Genomic DNA, 10,592 nt, shown 5'->3' with positions numbered 1-10,592 from the left:
CAATAAATGTCCTAAAGGCAACCATAAGGGGGATAGAGTACACCGGTGAACACATCGTTCACAACACCTACAGGTTATGAACCTCCCAACGTTCAACTGGACAGTCTAGAAAGAGTCCGTGGTCGTCATCCATACTCCGCTAGATGACTAGATCAACAACAACATCGAGGCCTCTCATCATTTTTATTTCATCACACATCACTATCAACCCATGTTCTACCCAACATATTTGTAGATAAAATATACTTGTTTATATACAGCTTAAAACCATGTATAACATATTCATTCAATACTCATACCACATAACAAATAGTATATAATCACATAGCACGTATATCATAGAGTATAATTCATATATGTGTATTATAGAAAGCAACTGCACACTTACTCATATCATATATCTAATACATTCATCAGTACTTGTATTAAAATCGTGTATATGAAAGAGACTATGCACTCATTTGATAAGAAGATTATCGGACAGCACTACGACTCTTAAAGTGGTATTCTTTGGTGAAACTGTGATCTCTTCACACACCGGGCTTCTCGCGGGCAGAACTTCGACTCGAAACTCTTTTCTTCTCGGGCTCTTCGGTGCTTCGGGACTTGCTTCGGGTCTCGGGATGATACCGGGGCTCGGGGGTATAACTTGCATGCAAATTGAGGTAATATTTGTGAGAGAGAAGAGATTGAGCAACCAAATTCGGCTGCCCCTTGAATTCTATTTATAGGGCTAAAATCCCATACTCACGTCGTGAATCTCCAATGCTCACGTCGTGAGTTTAGTAGGTCATTGCGTTCGTCATCAGTCCACTTGCTCTGGAAGACGTCCAGTCCCTGTTCACGTCGTGAACACAGTGTTCACGTCGTGAACACAGTGTTCACGTCGTGAACTCTGACACAACCTCGAAGTTTGTGCCCCGAACTTCAGAAATTCATATCTTTCTCATACGAGCTCCGTTTTCGACGTTCTTTATATCCACGCGTAGGTGAGATTATGCTCTACAACTCTCGTTTAGACTCCGTCGGCGAATTTTGATTTTAACTTTTATTATATTATTTTTAGTAGGCCGGGACAGGAAAAATCCGTTAGAAATTCATAACTCCTTCATCCGACGTCCGTTTTCGTTTGTCTTTTTACCGTTGGACTACTATCGACGAGATCTTCGATTCTCGTTTAGATTGTTTCGGCTAGAAATCACTCGATCTCATATTCGAACTTTGGGCTGCATACTGCTAAGTCGAAACTTCGAAAAATCATAACTTCCTCATACGAAGTCAGATTTAGATGTTCTTTTTATGCACTCTCTCGGTTTAACGTATTCTACGACTTTCGTTTAGATCACTAAGACTAAATATCGTTCTATCGTAAATTTACTATTTACGTCACACAGTGTCGTACAGGTTTTGTCGTGAAACTTCGACATGTCATAACTTCTTCGTTATAACTCGGATTTCAGCATTCTTTATATTTTCGGAATCCTCGTAACGACCACTACAACTTCATGTATAGATATCGGGCTGACCTAATATTTTATTTTATCGCTTATTTTTATTCATAATTCATTTAAATCACACAATTAAGCAATAAACACATAATACTCAAATAATACATTCTTATTATTTCATAACGAGTTACAAAGGTTAACCTAGACTGTTACATCATCATTAATGCCTAGCCTAGAAACACGGGCGTTACATGCAATCCCACGATAAATCTTTCCAAGTCGTTCATATCAAAATTAAAGTGAAGTGATTATATGTACATGTTAGCTAGTTGATTATGAAACCCTTAGTCAACTCCCAACTTAATGGAATTTCATGTCGCTTAGATTTGTCAATGTACAAAGTACAATTGATACATACTCCTTCCAACAGCTAAAATGCAATAGCTAGAGGAACCTCAGAAAGTGCTTTGTCAAATGCATAATCTTTCTTTTCGTTCATGAGAACTATTCTCAAATTACGAATTTAGACAAGATTGAGCTTATCCTTTCAGAGGTTTTATAGTAGTAAAATTTTAGCGGACACTTTTTTTCTGTAGAAATCATTTAATAAAGTTTCATTCTAGTTTGTTTTATATAATCCTTAGAATAATAATTACCCAATTCAATTTAAATTATTTAAATAAGGCTAGGATCCATATTTCACTCCAAAATGTGAAGAGGATTAGTCGTAATCACATCAAGAAGTTATTTAGGTAGGCAAACATTTTGCCAATTTCAGTCTCTATGCAACTCTTAGATCTATCGAGATTTATTGACTTATGTCAATAGCATGTTAATATCTTCCACGCTTATCTAACTTTCATGGTTGGATTAGCCGATGATCATGAATTTAGATGGTAAATCAACCAAAACATGTGATCCCCTCGCCCCTCAAGTAATGCTTGAGAATCACGAGTATCACATCACCTCGACTATAATGCAACTAATGCGTTCGTTCTAATCACTAACCTACGTCAACAAATTATAAAGATGGTGTGTGTTTTTTTATAGGTAACATGAGATTTACCTTTTCATAAAACGGGATTTTGTTTTGTTTGTTTAGTTAAAATATTTTAACTTGATCTTCTGAAAACCATTCAAAATTTAGCCAATTTTATAAACCTTTATAAAATCATTTTCTTTGTTATGTTAACTTTTAAGAGTTTGTGACATCTCATACAACCTATACCAACCTCTATGGAATTGGAGAATCTTCATTTGAAGTGCACTTATTTCCATTTTAAAAATTATAATTATATATATATATATATATATATATATATATATATATATATATATATATATATATATATATATATATATATATATTCATTCCAATTCATTATATGACACATTTACATCTACACCATGATTCTTAAGTTAAGGTATACACTTTGGCCACAATTATCATATAAACTCAACAAGTTTCATTAATTCACTGTAGTTTCAATATTATCACAATGCTTCATACTTTCGTAATGCCTTTTCTCAATAATGACATAATAATCTTACAAGTTACTAATGTCATGAAAATGAACAAGGCAAAAGGTCCACAAGATTTTTTGGGGTGTTACATAATGGTATAACACAATGGAAGATAACATATTTCCATATAAGAGCTTAATTAGGGTCTAAACTATTGAAGTTGTAGTATGTTTATCAAGAATGATATTTTACTACAAAGTAGTAACACCTGATAATGTTCAGTCCAATATATTAGATTTATGTATCATGTTTGTTTATCGGGAGTAGCATGCACCGATTACCTTTAAATGCCAATATAAGGTCTATATTTATGTCATTTCTGATAATATTTTACACGTGGTTTTACATACAACTAAAGGATTATAGTTGTTCAACAAATAACACATTCAGAAACTTACACATCGAGAATCAATACTTGATGATTTACATACCTCTCCACTTACTAAACTTCTGGTTGTAATTACCTCTAATATCATTTATAACGCTCCAAGCTCAAAGTTAAAAAAACTCACCGAATAACCTCTAAATCAACTTAAAACAATGATGAAAAAGTTATTATAAGCTTATAAAGTAAGGCTTATAAAGATCTTCCATTATCATCTTTTATCGACATGAGACACACTGTTACATAAGACCTTGTTTTTCATAGGTTTGTGAGTTGATCTAAGTGTCCTCTCCATCTTTAGTGGTATCTATATGCTTTTAAAGTGATAGATTAAAGGTAAAGAAGCTAGGTATCCAAAGTTGTCCATTAACAAAGTGAAAACTACTACTCTTATTTCATTAATGATTAAAATAAAGAGACGATCATTACGACACAATCCCAAACCAGATTGGCCTTAGAATAACCAAACATTAATCCAAACATATTTAATTGAAATGCCTTACGTCGGAAGCAAGGACTTATAAGCGAGATAAGATTTTACCAGAAAACGTTAAACATCTACTAGTTGTAGGATACTAAACCGATTTTGTGAAAGCGTCAAAATTTGGATACACTTTTACCAAAATATTTAACCATCTCAACAACTTTAGGATGCTAAACCTAAAAGAGTTAAATTTCGATGAACAAAGATAGTTGAGGCAAGTATGGTTATAGTACGGTTGAACATTATTCCATTCCACAAGGTCGATTTGTTATCTATCTATTTCGACCACCATGATCTTACAAAGTGCTAGCCATTTTAATCCCGAATGAAACCACACTTTTTCGGGTAAACATACTTTTTGCCATGCCACAAAATCTCTTTCTAGACTTGGAGGCACGAAAGGACATTAAAGACTGACATTGTTATTTTGGTTTGAAATTTCTCTAAAAGATGACTTTAAATGAATAACATTTGGTGGTACTTAAGAGCCAAGTTTTTATTAGCTAAAAAGCCAAAACTTGTATCCCCTCCACTATGCCACCCTTTTTGTAATGGAAATCATTTCCCCTAAATTTAGAAACACATAGCACCGATTTTTTTATTTGAGAATACGGATTATATTTATTTTGATGAATATCCCCCATATCTCTCTCTATATTGGCTGTACATATCATTCATTCATATAAAACTACACTTTATTGATGAACAAACCCTAGATGTTTCTTTTACCCATCCCCCAACAGCTCAAACCCACACATACCCTAATGTTCAAATCCTCAATTCGTGCTTGAAGATCGAGTTCCAAAGTGTCCCAAAGATCCAGAACTACTACAGGTCAGTCTCGCAATTCAATTTCAGTGAGTTTGATTTCAATCAATTCGTCTCAAAACACTGTTAGCTGTTTATGTTGATCTTCGTATGATCCGCGATCTTGGTTGATTAGCTTGTTTTCTGTAATCTAGATACTGCTTTAATATAACACACGATCCGATTGCGATGTAAACTTATTTGTTCCTTTTGTTATTAAAGTCAAAACGATGGTGGGTTTCCTCTTGTAGGTGTTTATTGCAATTAGCTCTTTTTTGCGGGGTTTCACGAGCTGCTTGGGTTGGGATCTTTAGGGCTTTTGAGTTGGAGCAATAAGCAAAGATGCAGTCGAGGTCGTATACGAATCTTTTGGAGTTAGCTTCAGGGAATTTCCCTGTAATGGGGCGAGAAAAGGAGAGAAGAAAGCTGACGAGAGTAATGACTGTTCCTGGAAGTATAACCGAGCTTGAAGACGACCAAGCTAGCAGTGTTGCATCTGATAATCCTTCTTCGCTTTCAATGGACAGAATGATTATTGTGGCGAATCAGTTACCTCTAAAGGCTAAAAGAAGACCTGATAATAAAGGATGGAGTTTCACTTGGGATGATGATTCATTGCTTTTCAGACTCAAGGATGGTTTCCCCGATGATATGGAGGTTTTATATGTCGGTTCCTTGAATGTTGATGTTGATCCTATAGAACAAGATGATGTTGCTCAAGTTTTACTGGATCGATTCGGATGTGTCCCAACTTTCCTTCCTCCAAACCTAATCGAGAAGTTTTATGATGGTTTTTGCAAGAAACAGTTATGGCCACTCTTCCATTACATGTTACCATTTTCAGCTGATCATGGTGGGAGATTCGATCGATCCAATTGGGAAGCATATGTTGCAGCAAACAAATTATTCTCCCAGAAAGTTATCGAAGTGATCAACCCCGAAGATGATTTCGTTTGGATTCATGATTACCATTTAATGGTATTACCCACCTTTTTAAGAAGACGTTTCAATCGTTTAAGAATGGGATTCTTTCTCCATAGTCCATTCCCCTCTTCTGAAATCTACCGAACACTTCCTGTTCGTGAAGAAATCTTGAAAGCTCTCCTCAATTCCGACCTAATTGGATTCCATACTTTCGATTACGCCCGCCATTTCCTTTCCTGTTGCAGTAGAATGTTCGGATTGGAGTATCAATCCAAACGAGGCTACATCGGATTAGATTACTACGGGAGAACAGTCGGAATCAAGATCATGCCAGTTGGAATCCACATGGGACAAATCGAATCAGTGATGAAACTAGCAGACAAAGAATGGAGAGTCAGTGAACTCAAACAACAATTCCAAGGGAAAACCGTTCTTCTTGGAGTTGATGATTTGGATGTCTTTAAAGGCATAAACTTGAAGCTTTTAGCCATGGAACAAATGCTCAAGCTTCATCCATCATGGCAAGGTCGAGCTGTTCTTGTCCAAATCGCAAACCCTTCAAGGGGTAAATCCGGAATAGATTTCGACGAAATACAACTCGAGATACAAGAAAGTTGCAAACGTATCAACGACCAATTCGGTAAGCCCGGGTATCAACCCATAATTTACATAGATACCCCTCTATCAGTAGGCGAAAGGGTAGCTTACTACAGCATAGCCGAGTGTGTTGTTGTAACTGCAGTTCGAGACGGGATGAATTTGACTCCATATGAATACATCGTGTGTAGACAAGGCGTTTCCGGGTCGGATCCGGATCCGGATTCGGGCGGGTTGAAAAAGAGTATGTTGGTGGTGTCAGAGTTTATCGGGTGTTCACCTTCTTTGAGTGGGGCCATTAGGGTCAACCCATGGAATGTTGAGTCAACTTCCGAGGCTATGAACGAGGCTATATCGATGAGTGATTCGGAAAAACAATTGAGACATGAAAAGCACTATCGATATGTGAGTACACATGATGTGGGGTATTGGTCTAGAAGCTTCTTGCAAGATATGGAAAGAACATGTGCAGATCATTTTAGGAAAAGATGTTGGGGGATTGGATTAGGGTTTGGTTTTAGGGTTGTGTCTTTGGATCCTAATTTTAGGAAGCTTTCGATTGATGATATTGTGACAGCTTACATAAAGTCTAAAAAGAGGGCGATACTTTTGGATTATGATGGAACTGTTATGCCTCAGAATTCGATTATTAAGACACCGAGTAGACAAGTTATCTCAATTCTTGAGAGACTTTCTGGAGATGCAAATAATACGGTTTTTATTGTTAGTGGAAGAGGTAGAGAAAGCTTGAGCAAGGCTCTTGCTCCTTGTAAGAAGCTTGGAATTGCAGCTGAACATGGCTACTTTATGAGGTGTGTTTCCTATTTTACCCTTCACTTGCTGTTTCCACTTTCTACTTGACTTAATTAAGTGTGTGTGTGTGTTTTCAGGAGGTCTCAAGATGTAGAATGGGAAACTTGTGGACAGAGTACGGATTTTGGATGGATGCAAATGGCTGAACCTGTGATGAAACTATATACAGAATCAACAGATGGATCTTCCATTGAAACTAAAGAAAGTGCTTTAGTTTGGCAATATAGAGATGCAGATCCAGGGTTTGGATTTGCTCAAGCAAAAGAGATGCTTGATCATCTTGAAAGTGTCTTGGCAAACGAACCTGTTGCTGTTAAAAGTGGTCAATATATTGTTGAAGTCAAACCACAGGTATTTATTCATTTATTTATTTATGTTTCCATTTCATTGTCCATGTCCTGTTTTCTATTAATCAAATCATTCGATACGTTTCTACAAGGGTTAAATGTGTATTTATGCAACAACATTTCACCTTTTTCCCAATTTATGCAACAAAGTTGTTTTTTATACGCCACAAGTAGCTTATGTTTTGAGTTTTTTAGGTTGACATGATTGGCAAACCAAAAATTAGCTTATAAGCTTACTTTTTTAAAAAGCTACTCAGACTAGCGTTTCAACAAGCTTATTGAGAGGGTGTTTGGGATTTCATCTCAAAACAACTTATTGACTTATTGGCTTTTTGAAAAGTCAATAAGTCAAAAAAAGCGTTTGGCAAAAGAAAAGGACTTTTAAAACAACTTCTCCTTAACCCTTCAAAAAGGAGATTTTAAGAAGTTAGAATTTAAAACTTTTCTAAACTCCTTATGATTTTTTGAGTTGTAAAAGTCAATATTACCTTAATACCCTTAAATCCAAGACAAACACTTTTTAAAAATAACAACTTATTGACTTTTTCCCACTACAAAAACTAATCCAAACACTTTTAAAAACTCATTTTCCTACCACCATAAGTCAATAAGTCATTTCGTCTAAAAGTCATTTGAGGATCAAAAAGAAATCCCAAACACCCTCTGAGTGAGCCTTTTTAAAAATCTTCCGAATATACCCTTTATTAATTATATAAAAAAAAACTCAAATCTTCTACATGACCTTTTATGTGATTCTACATATTCCAGCTAGTTTTACCAAACATCATTTTTTATCAGCTAGCACCTAACTTTTCAGCTACATAACCTAAATAAGCAACCACATTTCTTTTAGGGACCAAAAGATGCAATATTTAAGGTGTAGTATGAATAAAAAAAAAACGTAAGTAGGTTGCTATTAAAGTTTGTTTGCTTTAAATGTTTGTAGGAAGCGAGTAAAGGTATGGTAGCAGAGAAGATCTTTACATCAATGGCACAAAACGGGAATCAAGCGGATTTTGTTCTTTGCATTGGTGATGATCGATCCGATGAAGACATGTTTGAAATTATTGGAAATGCAATTTCCAAAAACATGCTTTCAGTCAACACAACCGTGTTTGCATGCACAGTTGGACAGAAGCCTAGCAAAGCCAAATATTATCTTGATGACACATCCGAAGTTATTCTCATGCTTGAAAATCTTGCAGAAGCCACTGACACTCCTGTCACATCAGAAGATGACGAGAGTGAATAATAGGTTTCCTTTTTCTCTTTTGAAATGAACTTTGTTGAAAAAAGCTTTTTACATTATTTTGGCTTTGCTGTTCATTCTTGGAGTCTCTTTTATAAAGTTGGAAATATTGGTCTTGTTTTGACAATGGTGGAAAAAATGGATGAAAATGTGAAAGGTAAGTTGGGGATTCTCTTGTATTTTTCTTTATTGTTATGCGGAGTCTGGAAATGTATAGACATGTGGGGTGATGGGTTCGAGTGTTGTGGGGTATGAATGGAAACTTTAGTGGGGTTTATGGAGGGTTAGTTTTGTAGATTGTTGTACCTTCAATACACATTTCATTTGGTAAGATCCAATTGTATACTAGCATCTTTTGTTTTGAAAATGTAATTTTGACTTTTTGAGTGTCATTGGTTATTTCTACTTGAGGTTTTGTATTTGATTGAAACTTGACTTGTGCGGATGTTAATGGGACAAAAGTTAATTTTTTTGTTCAAACCTAAAAGGCAGAAGAGGGAGAGGTTCATTCTCCATCATTTGTGTGTACAAAAAGACAAGGCTTGGAATGATTTTTTTTATCCCCATCATCAAAAGAAACCTAGTAAGCCTTCTTAACCTTTGGAAAGTTTATTTTACCAAATTTAAGTTAATAGAGTTGCTATACGACATTATACAAACAATTTATGACAAAATCAAACTTGACAAATTCCTTCAAGTTATGGGCTTGCTTTCTTTACAAACTTGATTCCTATCTTTCGGTCTTTGCCAAAAATGTGATTACATGAATATTTTCATTAAAGACTCGACGTAATTTCTACTATCCTTATTTCTTTGCTTGAAGCAATTGCTTTACCATCTCGTGGAGACATACATGATTGCTACATCTATCTTCTCCGTATCCCATATTATTGTGATCATCTCATTAATGTTGATGTTAATGCTGTTTACTTGCTCTATTCTCCCTAAAAACACACATTAAGGAACTAATAAACTAAAAAAAACTTATCTTTTCAGCATTTTTCTTAGAATCTCAAGAATCAACCCCTCATCCTTACAATAGGCTTTCCCTAGTTGTAGTTTCCTTCCTTTAGATTCGGAAACCTACAAAATTGCAGTAATGCATAAACATAAATAGATAATAAAACACACATTGATTTAGGAACCCGTAAATCCGCAAATGAGGCGAACAAGAGGGGGGGGGGGGGGGGGGGGGGGGGAAGGAATAAGTCAATATGTGCTGTAAAATATATTAATATATACATGAATAAATCAGAATACATGCACACATATGAGCATGGACATATATCAACAATAAAGATTAAAGACAAAAACATATAAAGGAGGCTACGCTACTCATCAACCATGATAGCCTCACAATATCTTCTCACTTTCTTACTTTCTTTTAGGACATCATTTCCTCCTCTCACCATCAACCATGATAACTCTACTATTCTCACCGTTGTTGATGGTAGCCTTCGTTGGACTTGGGACATGTCAATACCACCTCAATCGTCCTTCCTTCAAATTTTGGGTGATATGTGCCACTCTAATCGCGTTTGGAATCCTATCGAGCAAAGTTTTACCACATGTCCACATCAACATCCCCATTTCTTATTTTCATATTCCTCTCATGCTTCTTTCTTGACCAAAATTTTAAGCCATACATCATGACATTCCTAAAAGCTACCATGTAAAATTTACGAGACCTTATCACAGAAAACTTCAAAACGCCACCCTCCACTTTAGCCAACATGCATTTATGCAAGAGTTGACATGTACCTCCACACCCCCCTTCCTTATGGAACATAAACCCCAAATACTTGAAGCTCTCCTTTAGGAGAAGATCTTGATCCCTTATACTTACATCTACCCTTCATCATCATCTTCTCACTAAATTGCACCATATATACTCCATTTTCATTGTGTTGATTCTAAGCCCTTTCTCTTCTAACATGTTTCTCTAGGTGTCTAACCGAACATTCAACTCAATCCTAGACTTGGCCACAAACACAATGTCATCAGCTAAAAGCAC

At 35.8% G+C, this 10,592-nt stretch overlaps 1 protein-coding gene across 1 annotated transcript; it reads left to right on the top strand.

Annotated features, from left to right (window-relative positions):
- The first annotated feature begins 4,432 nt into the window (after positions 1 to 4,432).
- Positions 4,433 to 8,970, top strand: LOC145133140 (putative alpha,alpha-trehalose-phosphate synthase [UDP-forming] 7). Its single transcript, XM_079068073.1, has 4 exons — positions 4,433 to 4,675; positions 4,900 to 6,981; positions 7,060 to 7,333; positions 8,276 to 8,970. The coding sequence occupies exons 2-4, from the start codon at positions 4,991 to 4,993 to the stop codon at positions 8,579 to 8,581; spliced, it is 2,571 nt and encodes an 856-aa protein (XP_078924199.1). The 5' UTR covers positions 4,433 to 4,675; positions 4,900 to 4,990; the 3' UTR covers positions 8,582 to 8,970.
- The last annotated feature ends 1,622 nt before the right edge of the window (positions 8,971 to 10,592 follow it).

Source organism: Lactuca virosa, chromosome 8, assembly GCF_052849685.1.
Source record: "Lactuca virosa cultivar CGN04683 chromosome 8, Lactuca_virosa_CGN04683_v6, whole genome shotgun sequence".
Lineage (NCBI taxonomy): Eukaryota > Viridiplantae > Streptophyta > Magnoliopsida > Asterales > Asteraceae > Lactuca > Lactuca virosa.
The sequence above is the reverse complement of the archived record's forward strand: the minus strand, read 5'-3'. Positions and strand labels throughout refer to the sequence as shown.

What these genes read in the sequence shown, in the direction of transcription:
- LOC145133140 (XM_079068073.1), top strand. Translation starts at nt 4,991, where the DNA reads ATGCAGTCGAGGTCGTATACGAATCTTTTGGAGTTAGCTTCAGGGAAT. An exon ending in GAACATGGCTACTTTATGAG is followed by an intron (nt 6,982 to 7,059) that starts GTGTGTTTCCTA and finishes GTGTGTTTTCAG; the next exon opens with GAGGTCTCAAGATGTAGAAT. An exon ending in TTGTTGAAGTCAAACCACAG is followed by an intron (nt 7,334 to 8,275) that starts GTATTTATTCAT and finishes AAATGTTTGTAG; the next exon opens with GAAGCGAGTAAAGGTATGGT.